Source organism: Odocoileus virginianus, chromosome 17 (genome assembly GCF_023699985.2).
Source record: "Odocoileus virginianus isolate 20LAN1187 ecotype Illinois chromosome 17, Ovbor_1.2, whole genome shotgun sequence".
NCBI lineage: Eukaryota > Metazoa > Chordata > Mammalia > Artiodactyla > Cervidae > Odocoileus > Odocoileus virginianus.
In genome coordinates, this window is record NC_069690.1 from 34,971,593 (window position 1) to 34,991,548 (window position 19,956).

At 53.6% G+C, this 19,956-nt stretch overlaps 1 protein-coding gene across 1 annotated transcript; it reads left to right on the forward strand.

Annotated features, from left to right (window-relative positions):
* The first annotated feature begins 900 nt into the window (after positions 1–900).
* Positions 901–7,760, forward strand: DLX3 (distal-less homeobox 3). Its single transcript, XM_020914153.2, has 3 exons — positions 901–3,063; positions 4,137–4,327; positions 5,909–7,760. Exons 1-3 carry the CDS (start codon positions 2,739–2,741, stop codon positions 6,254–6,256), a joined length of 864 nt encoding a protein of 287 aa, XP_020769812.1. The 5' UTR covers positions 901–2,738; the 3' UTR covers positions 6,257–7,760.
* The last annotated feature ends 12,196 nt before the right edge of the window (positions 7,761–19,956 follow it).

The window sequence follows — 19,956 nt, forward strand, 5'->3', positions numbered from 1 at the left end:
AATATTAGGGAGTCCTAGTTATTCATTCATCAAACATCTATTGGGTACTGAGGTTGTGTGTGCCAGGACCTGCCCTTGGAATCTAGAATGTAGTAGTGAACTAAACAGATACGGTCCCTGGTGTCCTGGAGCACCGAGAGCAATGGGGGATCAGATGCTAACTTCACATTACCAAACAATTATTTAATTGCTCTCTTCAGTCCCTAATGCTGCAGTTTAAACCTTCTTTTAGAACTCTTGGGTTTTCATAGTAGAATACAGCATAGAAATTATCCTAACATAACCCACCATCACCACCACGCTTTCATGATTCCAGGATTCCGAACTCCCAACCCACTGCTCCTTCACTTAGGAGTGCTAGAAGGAGGGAAGGGAGTGAGGCTTCACTGAGGACGGCGTGAGTAAGGTAGACTTCCTTCTGTTTCTAAATTACTTGGCGTTTCTCTGTCTCAGTTGACGGGTGAATGAATGAATGAATGAACCCCCAAGAAGGGGCTTATCCAACTCTGGAGGGCTGGGGGCTCCAAAGCAGGCCCAGCCTGCCTCCCCCGCTCCCATTCTGGGAGGGGGGGGCGGCCCCGCCCAGTGCCCTTCCTGCCCCTAGCGCCGCGGGCTCTCCAGGCGCCCTCTTGGCACCAGAACAGAGGGCATCCAGAGCGGGTGGCAACTCGCCCCGCCACGGGCTCGGAGCGGCCGGCGATAGGCGCTGGGGGGACGCGGAGATAGACAGACAGATAGCGCTCCCCAGGCCCAGCCCCCGCCCCCACCTTTCCCACGCTGCGGCCTCTCCACTTGGGCCTGGCGGGCACTCCTGCCCCTTGCACCCCAGACTGTGGCCTTCTGTCTTCGCCAACGGCAGCTCTCAAAGCCCTGAGAACACTGACAGCTTACCCTGTCGGTCTGGTTTTGGAAAGGGGCACAGAGCCCCTTCCAAAGCTTTCTTCCAAAGCACGCTTCTCCACCGGACAGAGTCTACGAAAGAGACCCCTCCTCCGGGCTGGGCAAGACTTGGGGATGCTGCAGAGCCAAGGACTGACCACAAGGTGGCGAGCTGGCACTGTGCGTCTTGGGACAAGTTCGCCCGGTCAGGCAGGGGAAGAGGACAGGACAATTGACCGCGGAGCCCTATGTGAAGGTTGTATGCAACTAGGAACTGATATTTGGAAGAGACTTCTCCCCGCAACCTAAAAAAGCGGAGAACAGAATCGAAAGTGGAACGAATCAATGCGCTAAAGCTTTGGGAGCCGTTTGGATGACTTAGAAGCTGGCCTTGTGGGCCAGACAGAACTAGGAGGTGGGAGTCCCAGGGAGGATAGCCTCTTTCTTGGGGGGGACAGGGTTCAGTGGAGCATCATGGTTCTCAACTACTTGAGGTTGGGAAGGTGCTGAGAGTTTTATGTGCATCTGTATACAACTACAAATTCTAGCGCAGACACCCCATCCCATGGCCCTCCACTCACACTACTTTCAGACTCCCATATACACTGGCTCACTCTCTCACATGCACACTCCTGCACTCATGTGCAATCTTTGTATGTACATGGACTCTGTATGTGCTGCAGAACACATGAAATCTCCTCATCACACACCCCTGATCTCTAAAAATGCTCACTCTGGGTATTAGAAGTCCCAGAAGCACAGAATCTGCCCCCAAACTTACTGAAGCACAGAAAGCCAGCCTGTGTCCCATCCATCTTCATGGGGACCATGTTCTCTCCTCCAAGCCTAGGTCATCTCTGAAACTTTTGGAGATAAATTTAACATCACTACACACAGGCTGTGCACCTCCTGGAGCCTTCCTGGACCCAGTGATGACTTTTTTAGGCCTGAAGCACTTTTGCCTGATGGGCCCCTTCATTCGTTAAAAACATTTTTTAAAGTTACATTTTGTGACTGCATTGCTGTAAAAACGATATAGTAATATATATTCAAACTTTTTCTTTAACCTAATTTTTTTTTCTTTTCTTCTAATTAAAAAAAGAAAAAAACTAGAACATTTTCATGAGCCTGGGTCCTGCCACTTTGGGCATGTTTGTCTGCCCGTCATTTGCCCCGCCACCCCACACACCTTGAACCACCTACCTCCACAGACACCCAGCGGGAAAATTCCCCTCCTCTATGGCACCTGAACCCACCTTCCACTCACAGGCAGAGAAACAGACAGACGGACAGACCTGGGGACTCTTGCAGAGATACCCTTGTCCCACTCTTTCCTTCAGCAACACTGAGGAGTTATCTGGGCTGGGGAAGGGATCCACAGGAGGAGGAACAGAGGGGTCTGTGTGAGTGTGTGTGAGAGAGAGAGTGTGTGTGTGTGACTCTGCGTGTGTGTGAGTGTGTGTGTGTGTTTGTGTGTTGAGTAACAACAAAGAATGAGAGAGAGAGAAACGAAAGAGCGCAAGAGCATGTTTTGCCTGGAAGGCAAGACTTGCAGCCAATCAGAGCGCTGGGGCCTCCCTCTGCGACTCCACTATTGAGTCTATAACCGGCTGGCCGGGCGGAGCTGGCAGCATTTGACTGTGGCTTGGGACGCGAAGAGAGGCGCGCCGCGACCGCCCGAATACCCGCGATGGTCTAAGCGCCCCTCGGCCGACCCTCCCCAGAGACGCTGCCGGGAACCCTCCCCCCTCGCCCTCCGGACACACAACCCCGCCTCGTCTCCTCCGCCTCCCCCGAGCTCCTGCCCGCTTCGGCGTTCCGGCTGAGGCCAGCCCGGGGGTGGTGCGGCGCCCGCCAGGATGAGTGGCTCCTTCGATCGCAAGCTCAGCAGCATCCTCACCGACATCTCCAGCTCGCTCAGCTGCCATGCGGGTTCCAAGGACTCGCCCACCTTGCCCGAGTCTTCCGTCACTGACCTGGGCTACTACAGCGCTCCCCAGCACGACTACTACTCGGGCCAGCCCTATGGCCAGACCGTAAACCCCTACACCTACCACCACCAGTTCAATCTCAACGGGCTTGGAGGCACGGGCGCTTATTCGCCCAAGTCGGAATATACCTACGGAACCTCCTACCGGCAATATGGAGCCTACCGGGAGCAGCCGCTGCCCGCTCAGGACCCAGGTGAGGACCGCGGGGGCGCTGAGAGCGGGAGGCACTGGGAGGTTCCCAAGAGAGAGGAATTGGACCAAAATCTAGGGGAGCGTCCCGGCTAAGAAATGTACTGTCTGAAGTTAGAGACGGTGAGCTAGATGACCCCCAGAGTGGACGGACGACCTTCCCGGCCAGAAACTGGGCGCCTTTGGGGCGTGGTGCACGCGGGACGCCGCGGTCGGCCCCGGGTGGGGATCCGGGTGAGCGAGGCGGGGAAGGAGAGGGCCCTGGACGGTCAGAGAGCCTCCGGATCCAGGTGCTTTCCCGGCACTTCAGCAGGCGGCTCTCCATCGGGCTGCAGGGGGCTCGGGGCAGGCGGTGGGCGCTGGGAGTTCTGCGACCGCAGTGTGGGTCAGGGCTGGGAAGGGGGAGAAAGATGAGGGGGACACGGAGAGAGACCCCTCAGAATTACGGAGACAGGGAGGGAAGCAGCAATTGAGAGTGAAGAAACGGGGGAGGGGGGGAAGAAAAATGGAGGCATAAAAATGTTTTTATAAAATATGTATTTTTATTTATAAACATAAAGTGGTGGCATAAAAATGGAGCGACAAAGTGAAAGAAAAGACAGAAGAAAGGAACTGAGGAAAGGGCTAAGGAAGGAAGGAAAAGGAAGTCTGATGTGTCCGCAACTTTTTCTGAAATCTAAAATTATTCTAAAAAGAAAAGTTTTTTTAAAAAAAAAAAAGGAAGAGAGAACAGGAAAGAAAGAGCGAGAGGAATGACCGACGGCGAGGTGCCTGTGAGAGGGCGGCGAGCTGGCGGGTGGCAGGGACTGAGGGAAGCGAGGCGGCGGCCGTGCGCGTCCAGGGTGGCTGGCGCCGGGACCGGGGAGGTTAGGAGCCGGGGAGCGCGGCGTCGTGGGCGGCCGCCGGCCAGGCTCTGTGGCCGCAGCTCCCTCCCGGGGCGCCGGCGGCGGAGAGGGCCGCCGGGAAGTCCCCGGACGAGTCGGTGGGTCGGATGACGGGGGCTCCCGCGGGGCTCAGGAGGGCGCCGGTGTCTCCGGCCGAGACTGAGTTGCCCACCGCCCGGTGCGTTGCCCGCAGTGTCCGTGAAGGAGGAGCCGGAAGCTGAGGTGCGCATGGTGAACGGAAAGCCCAAGAAGGTCCGAAAGCCGCGCACGATCTACTCCAGTTACCAGCTGGCCGCCCTGCAGCGCCGCTTCCAGAAGGCCCAGTACCTGGCGCTGCCCGAGCGCGCGGAGCTGGCCGCGCAGCTGGGCCTCACGCAAACGCAGGTCAGTGGTGGGCGGTCGAAGGCCGGGAGGACTCGGTGGGGTCCTTCGGGACCCCAGGATACCCCAGGCACCGCTGAGCCTCGATGGCCTCATAAGTTCCCTGCAAGACCTTGAAACCCTTGTCTGTGGGTAGAAGGACCCCCAGATCTCAAACTCAGTTGAAGTTTGTGCATTAGCACGTGTACATGTGTGCATATTTGTGAATCGTGCGACTGAGTGTGTCTATCAGAAGGAGAGGTATCCCCCGCTCTACCCCAGAATCCCCAGTTTCCACAGGCTCCCAGCTGCGTTGGTCACTGCTAGGAGTCCGCATCATGCTCCCCACCACCTCATCCCACCACCCCAGGCTGGCTAGGCGTGTGTGTGAGGGGTGTACATACACGTGTATTCATGTCTATTTGCACACAGTCTAATGTGTGCACAGTACATGTGGGAAACACACCTAAAGAGGAAGGTCTTTCAAAGGCCACTGTGTTTACTGATGGACACATGTACTTGACTGGGCCCCGCGGTGAGTGTATGTACAAAAATGTGTGCTTGTATCAAAAGACTGCATTCCTGCTCAGTACCCAAATGCTCCACCCCTTGTGCGCTTGGAGGCAAGAACAGATTCCCCACAAAGAGGGGTAGGGACTCAGAGGTGGGAGTCCCCCAGCCCCGGCCTGTCCCTAAAGCCCCCAGCAGCCTGTCACTGCTCAGGGGAGGAGTTGCAGACGCCTGGCTCCCTACAGGTGTTGACAGGCGGGCCTGGGTTGCGGCTGCGTGGGGCCCGGTCCGCCGGGAATCTGGGTCACCCGGTGAGGAGCTGATTCATTGTTTGTACCAGTCATGGGGTGGAGAGCGGCAGGGGGAGGGGGAGATACCCCAAGGGAAATTTGGGGAATCATGGCTCACCTGCTCCTGAGTCCCAGGTCACCCCCATTAACCAGCCCTGAAGGGCTCTTGAGTGTGTGAACATGGGAGCTCATGTTTGCAGGGTGTTTATCTGGGTGTATCTGTGCATGTGTGTATCTTTATAGACTGTTGCCTGTGTGTGAAGTGGTGAGTGGGTATGTTCATGCACATGGAGATGCTTATGTGGGTGTGTATTTGTCTCTGTATATCTGTGCACCTTTGCTTATGGGTTTCTAATGTGAACAAAATGCTGCAAACTGCCTCCTCCCCTCTGGGCTGCCCTTTATTCCGCGCTTACTGTCAGTAGTACGGATGGCTGCTTTGAGTTCTTTATCTGTCTTAACTTTTTTGAGCGCTATAGTGACCCTATGAGGTAGGTAATAGTGCTGCCAGTGTCCCCATTTTGCAGATGAGGACAGCAAGAACCAGAGAGGTTGGGTAACTTGCCCACGGTCACACACTTAGCAAGTGGCAGAGCAGAATTTGGACCTAAGCTGCCAAAAGTTCCTAGCTGAAGTTCTGTCTCCAGTGGAAAAAGATGCTGGCCAGGAGGCAGGATGCCTGGATTTTACCTGGGTCTTATGTGACAGTGGGTTCTTCCCTAACCTTCTCCAGACTGGCTTCCCGGACGGGTTTTCACGAAGTGTTCTAAAAGGCTAACTAGCTCCCCCTTTCTTCTTGGGGCAGGTGAAAATCTGGTTCCAGAACCGCCGTTCCAAATTCAAGAAGCTCTATAAGAATGGGGAGGTTCCCCTGGAGCACAGCCCCAACAACAGCGATTCCATGGCCTGCAACTCACCACCATCACCCGCCCTCTGGGACACCTCTTCCCACTCTACTCCAGCCCCTGCCCGCAGCCAGCTGCCCCCACCACTCCCGTACAGTGCTTCCCCCAGCTACCTGGACGACCCCACCAACTCCTGGTACCATGCACAGAACCTGAGTGGACCCCACTTACAGCAGCAGCCGCCTCAACCAGCCACCCTGCACCATGCCTCCCCAGGGCCCCCGCCCAACCCTGGGGCTGTGTACTGAGCACCTACCCGTCCTGAACCTCTCACGAAGGAACCCCGGGACCAGGCAGAAGGCGCCTCCGTCCTAGCTGACACTCAGGAATCATCGAGGAGCACAGGGGAAAGGACATCCCTTCCCCCTTCCCTTGCCCCTTCCTCCAGGGACCCAAGCGCTTCCAGAGGAAATTTACATGGACCAAGGATGCCCCCTGAACCTCCCACCCCCTGCCTAGACACTGGGGTGCCCCTCCAGACGTTTGGGCACTCCACTCCAGCTGGGACAGCTGTTCCCCTTCTGCTCCAAGAGCCTGGATTGGCTTCAAATGGCTCATCACCTTCCAGATTCTAAATCTTAGTACTCGGTCCCCAGACTGGATTCCTTGGGTACTGGGGAGACTGTGGAGTGTACCCAGGTCAGGCTGGAGCTGGGGCACCAGGCACTGTGGATCCCAGGACCTGCCAGGCCCAAGATCCTCCCCCAAGCCACCTGTGGCTGCCTCTTTCCTGAGCATCCTCTCTGCCAAAAAGACATTGGACCGTGAGACTGGGACTCAGGGTGGGGACCTCAGCGAGCCCTGCCCTGAACTTCTAGCCCTCATTTAAGATTTGAGGGTTATACCAAAGAAAAGCCCCAAGAAAGGGAAGCTATTAATATTTGTGGCTTTAGAGAGAAGAATTCAAGGAGCACCTCGCCTCCCTCACTCTGGTCGAAGAGAAGGGGTGGGTGCCAGGCAGCCTTCCCGACCACCCATTTCTTCTCCCGTGTACAGGACTTTGCACAACTTTGGTTTCAAAAGCTGTTGAAAAATAGGAAGACAAAGGGCATTGTTAAGAGTTAGGACCAATCTCCCCTGTGTGGGCGCCTCTGCTCACCCCCACGCCCCCACCCCACCTCTTCCCACCTCTTCCTCTCCTCCAGTAAACTGGCGCCAAACCCCAAATCTCCAAGGAGACACACCAGGAAAGACAAACCCCCAAACACCCCCTTTCCGGTGGCCTTGGAAACAGATTGTTCCCGCCAAGACAGAGAATGTCGGGTGAGGTGCACGGTGTTATAACTCGGTACCTTTAGGGGTGAGGGGGGGGCTGTCTGAAAGGCCGGTAGCACTGGCTCTTCCTGGCCTAGATGTCCCCCCGGAGCCAACTTTCCTCCACCCCTGATGTGGTCAAACATCGAAGAAGAGGAGGGGTAGAAGACTGTAGCTATATATATAGTATGTATTTTTTTTTTAAAGCAACAGAGAGAAGCAGCCTCCTCCCTCCTGTGGTTTCCTATTTATGTGGCCCTTTCCTCCTGGACGTACCTGCCTGTGCGCAGTGAGCTGAGAGAAACAGAGATGTGGGCTCCGGCTGGATTTGGGTTTGGTGGGAGGCGCAGGCACGAGGAGAGACGTGGTGGATCTCAAAGAGTCCCACCCTAGGGGGATGGGAACAAAGCCAGCTCCCACCCTCCCCCAGCCTTCTCATTTCTGCTTTCTTATTGGACTCACCTTTATATATAACATTAATAAAAAAGAAGAAAATAACCACTGAGCTCTTTGAACTGGAGACTAGAGGCAGGCAGCTCTCAGGGGAGGGCTAGAGTCAGGGAAGTTGTTTGGTGGGGAAGGACCTTTGAGGAGGGGCTCCTAAGGGATTCAGAGCCCTGGGGACCTACCGCTGGGGCTGAGCTCAAGTGCTGAGTTGGGCTTGGCCGGGGGAAACAGATGCTCCTGACCGCATGGAGCATCATGCGGGGCACGGATGCTGGCCCCAAGGTCTGGGGAATGGAGGCTCCCAGCCCTTGGCCTCCCTGACTTCACTCTGCTCGGCGTCCCTTGTTAGTGTGATTTAGCAGCCCTCCACCGCTGCCGCTGCTGGGTCACCTCAGGGCTGCTCTTTGATCCTGGGCTTACACACAGACATGCTTGCACACATGTGTAAACCCCCTGCCTCCATGCCCAGGCATTTCCTTACCACTCACCCTCCTGTCTGTCCCTTTCAGCTGGAGGTGAGGGTGAGGCCTTAGGCAGGGAGAACAGCACAGTTCCCATGGCTGGCAGGGACCCAGGCCATTGAGATCCAGGCTGGATCATGGAAACAGACATGGGGGGTTCCACACTGACCTTCTCAGAGAGTGCTTGGGCCCTGACTCACTGACGGCCTAGGCCAGCAGCGCCGCCCCCTCCTCTTCCAGCTCCCCAGCTCCAAGACTCTGGAGGCAGAGAGCTGGAGGTGGCAGTAGGAACGGAAGTGTGCGTGAGCAAACATCTCGGCCCAGATGGCAGACACAGATGGAATTCACGCACACGCTTGTGAAGCCACCTCTCACACATGTACCAAGACTCACATCTCTACCATCACACATACATGGACTCATGTTGTCCTCTGAGGCCAAATACATAGACCTGAATGCACATCTGAGACACGTTAGCATCACACAAATATACAAACGATACACGCCAAGGGATACACAGGTGCACACACACACAGCAGAGATCTCCCTGTACTGGAAAAAGTCTAGAATGGAGACTCAGTAACACCATCCAGCAGCAGCCGGGGTGACCCAGCTCAGCCTGGAAACTCCCTGTTGGAATCTCAGTCTCTCACCTGTCAAATGGGAACAACAATCCCCACCCTTCGGGGTCTCTGGGGCGACTGAGCACAAAGCAGAATAAGGATGAGGAAGCAGAACAGAAGGGCCCTGGGAAACAGCAGGACTCCAGAACCTGGGGACCTCCAGCCTCCACCTTAGCCTTCTGCCTCTCAGAAAATAGGCCTCCCCTCCCCCTTGCCTGAGGGTGGCGGAAGGGAGGAGGGCCTCCAGCCCACGGACGCCAGCCGGGCTGGCAAGGGTTAAGTGGCAGCTGCCAGGCGGGGCTGAGCTGAGCAGTTTGGGTTGAGGGCTGCGTGCAGGCAGGAGCAGCGAGGCGGCAGCCGGGCAGACTTGCTGGAGACACTGCATTTTATTAGGGCTGGGCTGCCAGCAAAGGGAGGGAGAGGGAAAAAAAGGGCAGAAAGAGAGAGGAAGGAAGGAGGGAGGCTGGGCGGGCAGGCTGGCTGGCGGGCTGCTGCGGGATGAAAGGATGTTGTAAGCTCCTAATTCCTCCCTGCTCATCCCTGCTCTGTCAGGCTGGATTAACTGCCCGGGTGACCTCCCTCAGGGTCAGCCCCACCCCTGACCTCCCCTTCCTCCTCTCCTCACCTCCAGGCCAAGCAGGTCACCCTCTTCACCAGCCTAGGGTGGGGCGTGGGGGGGCATGGGGACAGGTGCTTAGATGGGGGAACTGGCAGAGTGCCTGGGTGGGGCGGCTGAGCCCATCTTCTGCCAGGTGCTTCTTGACTACACCCATTGCCTCGTGACAACCTTCAGAGAAGAAGAGGGGGGCGAGGGAACCCCAGTCTGCCCTGAGGGTCACTGTTCTCCAAACCCTAGTAAGGGCTGGATTTGCTAAACCCATATTCTGTGCCAAGCACGTTACATGTGATCCTGAAAACAGCCTGGGAGGTGGGTGGTAGAGTGCCCATTTTTCAGATGGGGAAACAGGCTCATCTGAGAGGTCCAATCTCTGTCAAGGTTACATAACTATGTGCGTGTTCAGTTGCTCAGTCATGTCCAATGCTTTGCAACCCCACGAATTGTAGCCCGGCAGGCTCCTCTGTCCATGGGATCTTCCAGGCGAGAATACTGAAGTGGGTTGCCATTTCTACTCCAAGAGATCTTCCCGACCCAGGGATACATAACTAGTACGTGGCAATGCTGGGATTTGAACGCTGGTCTGTCTGGAGAATGGGTGCTCTTTGTGGGCTTTCCTGCAGCCCAGGGCAGGGTGTCAGCGAGCTGAGTAGCTCTGCCTACCCCAGCCCTCCAGCCCTCCTTCCTGGGTTCTTCCCTGGGAGAAGTGTGGGGGGAAGGGCTGGGCTTCTTCCCCAGGGCTGATCCTTGGAAAAGCTTGATGCTAGAGTCAGGAATGTGCACGCTGGAGTCAGCTGACCTGGGGTGAATCCTGCCTCCACTACTGACTGTGTGATCTTGAGCAAATCCTTTAACCTTTCTAAGCCTCAGTATTTCCATCTATAGCATAGGAATAATGCTACCTGCCTAGCAGGTAGTTGTTGAGAGGACTCAAAGGATAGTGTGTATAAAATATTTCACAAGGTACACAGCACATAGTGAGTACTCCTCAGTATATCAAAGTTGCTGATGATGATGGTGACAGGAAGATGGGGCTTACTGCCCACCTTGACTCCTGCCCCATCCCACCCTCGATGCCACTGATTCAGACCCACGCTCCTGGCTGCACTTCCCACATTGTTGATCTGCCCATTTCTAGGTGCATCCCAAAAAGGAGTAAGTCAACCAATGTTTACTGAGCACCTGCGCTATTTCACGCACTGTGGTAGCAGATGACGGAAGCCTGGGGAAGGAGGCACAGATCTGGGTGAGGCGCTCCTGGGTCAGAAGCAAGGACTACCCTGGAGAGGCCCCCAGCTGGGCACACCTGACACAGCCAGGGGGATCGGGTGGGTTGTCAGAGGAAAGGGGCAGGGGCAGCTGGTGGTGGGTGGGAAGGAAACATGGAAAGGCTTCAGGGGGGAGGTAGCATTTGAATTGTGGCTTGAAAAAAGGATGGCAGCATGAGAGGCAGAGATGGGGGTCTGGGAACATACTCCCTGGAGATCCCACCTGCAGAATAACTCCTCTCCCAGGACTCACAGGGCGCAAAGGAAAGAGGCTTGTGGGGGAGCCTCGAGGCCTTCTTGAATTGGCTAGAGCTTCACCTTCCTTCACCTTATGCTAAAGGGAGGGGTGCCATGGACCCAGAAAGTTCTTAGATACTTCCCTGGAGGCCGAGCTCAGGGAAGGGTCAGGATCTGACAGTTGCCAGCCCCTCAGACATGCTGGGAGCCACCCTGCCTCTGAGAGCCTGGAGAAAGAAAACCCCTGCCCCTCTCCTGGGAGGAGAGGGCTCCTGCCCTTCTCACTTGTGGAAATGGATGAGAAGGATGATCTCTATCCCGGTCTCTGAGGCCCCTCCCTTTAAGGGGTCCTGGATAACTAGGGGGTCTTAGAGATTTCACCGCAATTCAGCCTCCACACACCACCTGCCTCAGCAACACACCATCACTACCACCTTCTCCCCAGGCCAGCGGAGCCTCCCACCTCTGCGGGAAAGGGGATTCCAGGCACTGGGACCGGACACTTGATGTTCAGCCTCCCCACCTAGGTGAGGGCTCTGGTTGGCTAAGTCAGGCTGAATTGCATCAACCAAGCCCGGAGGGGATGGCAGAGGAGGGCTGGGGGAGAATGAAGGGGGGAGGAGAAGGGAGAGCCTTCAGCCAGCACCCTGGCCTCTGTTTTTCCAGCTTTAATTGCAGCGTTAATCACCTTAATAAGCTGTTTACCAACCACCCAGCAGCCTGAGACTAGGAGGTTTAGAAGCCAAAAAGTGCTTGGAGATGAGTTTCCTGAGCCCCAGGGAAGAGGGGCAGGAGGACAGTGCTGATGGGGGCCTTGGTGGGGCTTGGGGCAGAGGGAGCAGATGGGGGGCTGGCAGAGAAGGCTGGGGTCAGGGAGTCAGGAAGGCCAGCCTCCAGCTCTTTGCAGGGGCCCAGACCTCCTACCCCAAACCCCTTGAGTCAATCCTCAGGGAAACCTTCCCAGACCTTAGCCCAGGTCCCCAGCCCCCGTCTTTCTCCTTTGTCACTCAGCCTGCTAGTCACTGCTAACTGGATGACTCTTCTCTTCCCAGGCCCCCAGTCTTAGCTCTGTGGAGGCAGCGCCTGTGTCACACCTGTACTGTCTCGTCCCCAGCTCAGAGCACTGGGCAGGGACGACGTGGAGAATTTTTGTTCACCCTGGGGAGGGTTGCTGAGCTGCAAAGCAGGGGCGCAGGGGGATGTCTTGCATACCAAGGCCCCTGGGGGTAGAGCTTTGAACTGGGGTATAAAGCATGAGGACAGGGGCTTGGGTATGCTCACTCTGTGCTCATCATGCTGGCTGGAGAGCCGGATCTCAGTGGACATCAACTGTTCAGGTGAATATGTGAAGCCTGCTCTTGGGATCCCTCATACCATCCCTCCCACTCCCAATAGACGAGGGATGGTGGGGCTGAGGGGGAATGATAACTGCCTCCCTCTCTTGGCTGTTGAGGGCCAACCAGACAATGAGAGGAGCACCCAGCACCCAATCACTAGCCGCTTGGTGAGCAATGCAGGAACTAGGAGTGCCTGCAGCCTCAGTGGTCATCACCGCATCTACTCGTCTGTCGGGAAGTGTCTCCAGAGAGGCTGTATGACTTGCCCAAAGTCACATAGTAAAGGAGGGGCAGTGAATTTAGGAGACCCCCTGGCAAAGGAGAGACTTTGGGATTGGTCTATTGAGCCCCAAGGTGGGCTGTTTGAGAGAAGGAGTGACTTAGGAATCCAGGGCAACTAGGATAGACACCCTGACAGGAGGCAAAGCTGGGGAGGGGGCTGAGAAGGGGAGGGGGCTGAGAAAGGAGGGGCCTCAAGGCTCAAATTCCTGGGTAGTCTCCTGGAGCAAAAGGGAGCAGGACTGGCAGTGTCTGCTAAGTAAGCAGGGACCAGAAATTTCATACCCTGGAGGATTAGCTGGGACGGGGGAGGGGGTGTCCCCCCACCCCAGGCAGTTCAGCTTATACTTGGCAGATTGGCGGCAGCAGCATCGTGCCCTTCCCTGCACACTGAGGGCATCTGGCCACATCCTGCAACACTTGTGGCATGTCCCACACCTACCCGTGGGACCAGTCAGGCCTGCCCTGAGTTTAGGAATCACCAGTGGTGTTGGGTAGGGGGGAGTGGTGACATGCCTTCAGCTAAGAGAAGGTAAGGGAAAGCTGAGGAGAGCAAGAAGCCACAAGAAGCAGGAGTTTGGCTGGTAAGGAAGGAAGCCTGTCAAATGCAGATGCAGATCCTCCCAAGATCAGGCAGTGACGATGCTAGGAGCACCTACTGTGCACAGGGCTTGTGCCGGAGCTTTCACAGGCACAGTCTCATTTAATCTTCTCAGCTGCCTGGTAAAGGCAGTGCCAGCGCCGTTATTATCCCACTTCCCAGATGAGAAAACAGACTCAAGAGGTTCAACAGTTTCCCCTAAAGGCCTCCAGTGAATGTGTTTCAGAGTTCAGCCTTCTGAATCCCTGGCCTGTGGCCCTCCTACCACCCCATGGCCTCTAAGACTGAAATGGGGAGAAGGCGGGGAGGATGCCAGGCTCAGCTTTCCCCCTTGCTCCCAGATCAGCTCTGTGTCCTTAGAGATACCAATGTGTCATAGAGTAGAACAAACACCCAGGCACACGTATGCACATTTCTGAGAGTTAACCCCGACTTGGACATTCATTGTGTATCTTCAGCTAAGTCATTTGTCCTCTCTGAGGTTCATTTTCCTCATGTATAAAATGGAGCTAAGCATATGTAACTTTCAGGGTTTCTGAGGAAATTAAATAACACTTAACCCAAAGCTTGGCACAGTGACGGAGCTCAACAAGCTATACTGTCAGTTCTAGATGAAACCAGCCTGTGTGCAGTTAGGACACTCCTCAGTTGACCTTGGGAGTTCTAGGTGCCCTCAATGGGCCCAAAGTTTACCCTTTTGCCCAACGAGGGGAGTTCTCGTATATAAAATTCCTCCCTCTACTTGGAAAGTCCTTTCTCGATTCCAACCTAAGTCTGCCATGCTTCAGGTGTACTGGAAGGACAGCCGCCCAGGACAGAGCCATGTGCTGGGCCTTAGTCCCAAAGAAGGGAAGAGGGCGGGCTTTAACACAGGCACACCGTGTCTTATTGTACTTCACTTTATTATACTTCACAGATACTGCAATATTTTTATTTTTACAAATTGAAGATTCATGGCAACCTCAGGTTGAGCAAGTCTATTAGCACCATTTTTCCAACGGTATTACTTTTTAATTAAGGTATGTGCATTTTTTTAGACATAATGCTATTGTACACTTAATAGACTACAGTAGAGTGTGAACAACTCTAGTACAGTGTAAACATAACTTTTCTATGCACTGGGAAACCAAAAAATTTGTGTGACTCACTTTATTGCAATATCCATGTTTATTGCGGTGGACTAGAACCAAACCCAAAATATCTCAGAGGTGTGCCTGTATCTTTTGGTTACTAATCAGCTAAAGAGCTGCTTCTTCACATCTATATACTTGCAGTATTTCATTAATTTGTGTTTCCAATATAACAGGAATATATTTCCTTATTTATTGCAAGACTAGAGAACAGCATCCTATATTTATCTTATATCCAGCCACTATTCCAAAATTTTCCTATTTCTGGAATATTTTCCCCTTAAGGTCTCTTAAGTTTTCTAGGTATACAATCAGATATCAGCAAAGGATGGGGGAGGGTTTCCCCACTGGCTTGGTGGTAAAGAATCTGCCTGCAATGCAGAAGACACAGGAAACCTGGGTTCGATCCCTGGGTTGAGAAGATCCCCTGGAGAAGGGCATGGCAACCCACTCCAGTATTCCTGCTTGGAGAATCCCATGGACAGAGGAGCCTGGCAGGCTACCAGGAGTCCATGGGGTTGCAAAGAGTTGGACACAACTGAAGCTACTTGGCCCACATGCACATCAGTAAAAGAAATCTCTTTTTTTTTTTTCCTCTCTGCTTTTTTGTCTAGCAGGACGGATTCTGGGGTTACAGTAGAGGTAATCATTCATGAATGAAGAAGTGAGGAACCTCAGCTGCCTCTGCATGGGCTCTGGCCCAGGCAGGTTCTGGATGATCTCACTTTCAGATACCTTCCCATCTGGGGTACTCAGAAGGCTGTCCTGGAAACATAGGTGGAAGTCCTCACCCTTTCCAAACAGTAAATGCTGGAGAGGGTGTGGAGGAAAGGGAACCCTCTTGCACTGTTGGTGGGAATGTAAATTGATACAGCCACTATGGAGAACAGTATGGAGACCCCGTTAAAAACTAGGAATAAAACAAACTACCCTATGACCCAGAAATCCCACTACTAGGATTATGCTGAGAAAACCATAATTCAAAAAGACACATGTACTCCAATGTTCATTGCCGCACTCTTTACAATAGCCAGGACATGGAAACAGCCTAGATGTCCACTGACAGATGAATGGATACAGAAGTTGTGGTACGTATACACAATGGAATATTACTTGGCCATAAAAAGGAATGAATGTAGGTCAGTTGAATTGAGGTGGAGAAGCCTAGAGCCCTTATAGAGAACGAAGCAAGTCAGAAAGAGAAAAATAACATGTTATTGCATATATATGGAATCCAGAAAAATGGTACTGATGAAACTATTTGCAAAGAATAGAGACAGACATAGAGCACAAACTTGGGGATACACTGGGGGAAGGAGAGGGTGGGACAAATTGAGAGAGTAGCATTGACATATATTCACTACCATGTGTAAAAGAGTTAGTGAGAAGCTGCTATATAACATAAGGAACCCAGCCCAGCCCAGCCCACATATATGACTGATTTGTATTGTTGTATGGCAGAAACCAACACAACAGTGTAAGGCAATTATCCTCCAAATAAAAAAGAAAGAAGTCCTTACCCTTTAGCCAGTGTCCTGCACAACTCCCTCCCCTCCACATAAAGCAGCTCTGTCAGCCCACCACTCCGGCCACGGGAGTATTTGGGGAAGACAGTTGGTCCGAGGTTCTGCTCACAGGTGGAGACCGGCAGAGGAACAGGGATAACTGGACAAGATCCCTCAGGGAGAGAGACAGAAAAGGTTTTTCTTGCTTGGCAGTCAGAGATAATACAACTAATCCTTGCTGAATCCTGATTGTATTTAGAGGCTATTGTGTTTTAACTCATTTAGTTCTCAACACCCTAAGAAGCACAGGCTGTTAATTATTATCTTCATTTTCCAGATGAGGAAGGCAAGGTACAGAGAGGTTAGGAAACATGCCCAAATTACACAATGTTATAAGCCAATGTTACCTTAAGTAAAAAAAAGAACAAAAAAGGAACTTGCCTACAGAGTTGAACTTGGGCATCTGGCTCTTTATTTTTTTGTGTTCCTGGGGATGACTATACTCTTCATTATGTGGTGAGTTGGTAGGTCAGAGGAGAACTGAGGCAAAGGAATAGGTCACTGTATATCCTGGCATACCTGGTGTATTTCACAGAGCATCTAGGGTGGGCTCTCTCGTCTCCATGACCTTCTGAGATATTCTAATCATTATCCCCACTGCATAGGTGAGGAAATAAAGATCCAGGAGGTAAAGTGACTTGTCCAGAGCCTCTTAGCTGAGTGTCTGCATTCCAGGGACTCCATGAAGTCCCTCTGGACGAGGAAACACATTTTATTTTCCAAGGGGCTAGGGGAAATAGTTCATATTATTTAGATGGGGCTGCCAAGGGTCTGGGAGTGGGAGGGAGTTGAAAGCAGGGATGAGTCCCAGGGCAGATTCAGGCTTTGGGAGAGAGGGGGGAGGACCTGAGGACGTCACCAGGGGTGGGAGCAGCCTCCATCAGTGGGTCCAGCTGATCCCGTGGGCTTGGGGAATGTGACAGGAGCCCAGCAGAGGCATGTCAGCAGCCTCCCGCAGTCTGGCTTCCCCCAGGATCTGTTGGAGCAAAGAATTCCCAGTGGCTTCAGGGCTGGGAGGAGGAGACTGCAGCAGGCCCCAGCTTGCAGGGGCAGAGAAAGCAGCTCCTGGGGCCAATCTGAAGGAGTGGTCTGGTGGCTCTGTGGCAGACACGGTGGGCAGTGGGAGGGGTAGGACCTGGGCAAGGGTCTCATGGCCCTATCCACACCTAATCTTGGCCTGCCATCCCCAAGAGAGAGGGAGCACCAGGCCTGGGGAAGGGGGCGTCCGGCAGAGAAAGGAAGCCCTGAAGGGGAAGCCCCTCAGTTGGAGACGGGAGGCCGGTGCCCTGCTCTCTGGCAACCTCCAGTCTGAGGAAGGAGCACGGGTCCTGACATGTCAGGTGAAACAGGCCAGAGAACATGATCACAGGGACGGGCTGCCAGGCCCGAGGGGATTGCAGAGCAGGGTCCCCCGAAGGAGCCTCATGATCGGAGTGGGATTATGGAGATGTCATGCTCCTAGCCTCACAATTCAGCCTGTCTGTTATTCACCAGCTTTAAGTGGGGAGGGGGAGAGGATGGGGGGCTAAAGGCCAGAGTGGAAGTCCTCAAGCCCGCCAAAGATTTGACCCAAAACTCATCTGAACTCTTGAAAGGGCACGGTTCAGATGAAGCGCAGAGGAATATATTCCACATATATTCCACAGAAAGTGGAAATGAAGTAATCTCTCCATTTTGGGGCCAGAGAGGCTGAAGGCCTGGCTCTGTGAGAGTCTCTGTCCTCCAGAAACCTTGATGTTTGGAGGAGCTTGAGGCCAACTCCTTTCCCTTCCTGGGCTGGCAGACACATCCCCTGGGCTGCCAGTGGGGCTGAGAACCTTAGAGATGAGACATCAAGCTGTGGGGGTTGAAAAGGCATCCAGTCTTGTGGGAAAAGCAAAGCCCTGTACTCTGGGAGCTTCCAGTCTGACAGAAGACACAGGCTTCTGCTGTGTAGGGCTGCGGACTGGAGTGGAAAGTGGTGGTGGACACACATCAGCCCCTCACACACACACACACACACACACACACAGAGATTTAGGAAGGGAAATTATCTAAGTTTCAGAGCGGGTGTGTAACTTGCCCAAGGTTACACAGCAAGTAGAAACCGAGCGATGCTTTCCTCACCACCCTGTACCCCTGCAACCCCTCCTTCTTGAGCTGCTGTCAGGGCCAGGGCACAGAAGGCTCAGTGGAGCCATCTGGGAAAACAGCCTTTGGGTTCCTGTGCCAGGGCTGGACTCTGTAGCTACATCTCAGAGCCACCGGATGTGCCAGGAATGGCTGGGACGGGAGCTCGGGAAGGGAAGCAGGCAAGGCTTCAGGGAACAAAGCAAATAAATTCATCATCAAATTATCAGGTTCTGTGGCCATTCAGTCTCCCTCACCAACTGCTTACCAGGGAAATATTCCCAGAAAATAGATCAACAGCCAGGAAAAGGGGATGGGAATGAGAAGGGAATGGGAGAAGCTCACACACAGGGAAGCTAGTCTGTGTATTTCTGGGGATGTTTCAGTCTGTTTCCGCATATGTTTAAGTCCCTGGGCATTTCCTTCTTGGTTCATCCCTCTGTCATACTTCTATGAGTATGTAACCTGGAGTGTACTTCTCCAAATATGTCCGCGTATAAGCGTGGAAGGCTCACGTGTGTCTCATGTGCGGTTCTGCCCACCCCATGTGCACCGATGTGTCCACCTATCTGTGCGTGCACTTTGTTGTGTGGCTATGTGTGTACTTATGATGACCCCATGCCTGGGTCCTTACATCTGTCCGTTTCCGTGCATTTGTCTGGGGCTTTTGTACTTTGAGGTTTAGGGTAGAAGAAACTTTAATTCCTCGCTTTTAAGCAATCTGAGCTGGCCAGGAAAGGGGGAAGGGAGGGCATGAAGAGGCAGCCACTTTTCTCTCTGCAACTTTTTTCATCTTGGAAGGGGAGAGACAGCAGTCGCCCAGGGACTTGCTGACAGAATTTCTCCCTGGCTGCCCCAGGTCCAACGGCAATGCTACTCAGAGAAGAGGTGGGGGGAAGGACTGGAGAGGGGAGACTAGAACTGAAGGGCCCCTCCTCTTCACCCCTCCTTGACCTGGGAGAAGCCAGGAGACAGATGCGAGAGATGGGAAGATATGAAAGAGAAATTCTCTGGGGTCAGTGAATTTTTCTTTACCACCCTAATTGTTAAAACATTACTCATCTCTTGGAACAGAGGTTCCCAGGAGAAGGGGAACCCTAGACCCTTCAAAACCAGGGGTTAGAGGAGTTTTTGCAGAGGCCTGAAGCCCATCCCCACACACTGGTCTTGGTCACTGCCTCCCCCCACCTTCCTCACCAGCCATCCTTGGCACCATCACCTTCCCCCAGGCCAAATGAGCCCTGGCAAGGAAAGGGTTATCCCAGGTGAAAATTAGGGGTGGGAAACACCTGCAAGACACTTTTCTAAAGGAATAAGCTTCAGTGGCCCCAAGGACAGAAAGCTGAGAGGAGACAATGGCAAGAGCTGAGGTTAGAACCAGGCAGAGCTAGAAAGCTGATTATCAGATCAGGGGAGGAAAAAGAGGGGTGTATCGTTACCTGCTTGGAAGTAAAAAGTAAGTCTTGTCCTCTCTGTCCTTTCCCCTCTCTACCGACATCCCTTATACATTCTGGGGAAGTCCTTGATCTCTAAGGCCCCATCTACACAAGCCTCGGCTACCCGGATAACATTCCATTGACTCTGGATACAATCCCAGAGGCAAGTTCAGGCATCCAAACCCAAGTGAGGTTTGGAGCTGAGTAATCAGCTGCTAGGGATATGCAGACTTTTCGTCGGGGGAACAACCAGCTCCCCACCCCCATCTTGCCGGGCAGATCTGGGGGTGGGGGAGGGGCAGTCCGTCACTCTGTCTTCCCAGCCCCCTCCCACAGACACAAGCTCCCTCTTCCCACCTGCAAGTAATTTGGCCAATGGGAGGGCAGTTCAGATGGCAGTGTGGAATCCCTCTGTGTGCGCTTGGTGGGGAGGGGGCTAACTCCTTTCCCCCCAGACCCCGTGTGCCCTTTTTCTCTTCACAGCAGCAAATTACTTGTAATTATCTCACATTGCAAGCCTTCAGGAGCTGCTCCCAAAATTGCTTTAATTGAATTAATTGAATCTCATTTTGTTGGGGGAGAGAT

Excerpts from the sequence above, each read along its gene's own strand:
- DLX3 (XM_020914153.2), top strand. The coding sequence starts at position 2,739 with ATGAGTGGCTCCTTCGATCGCAAGCTCAGCAGCATCCTCACCGACATC. Across the intron at positions 3,064-4,136 it reads GCTGCCCGCTCAGGACCCAG|TGTCCGTGAAGGAGGAGCCG; the intron begins GTGAGGACCGCG and ends CGTTGCCCGCAG. Across the intron at positions 4,328-5,908 it reads TGGGCCTCACGCAAACGCAG|GTGAAAATCTGGTTCCAGAA; the intron begins GTCAGTGGTGGG and ends TTCTTGGGGCAG.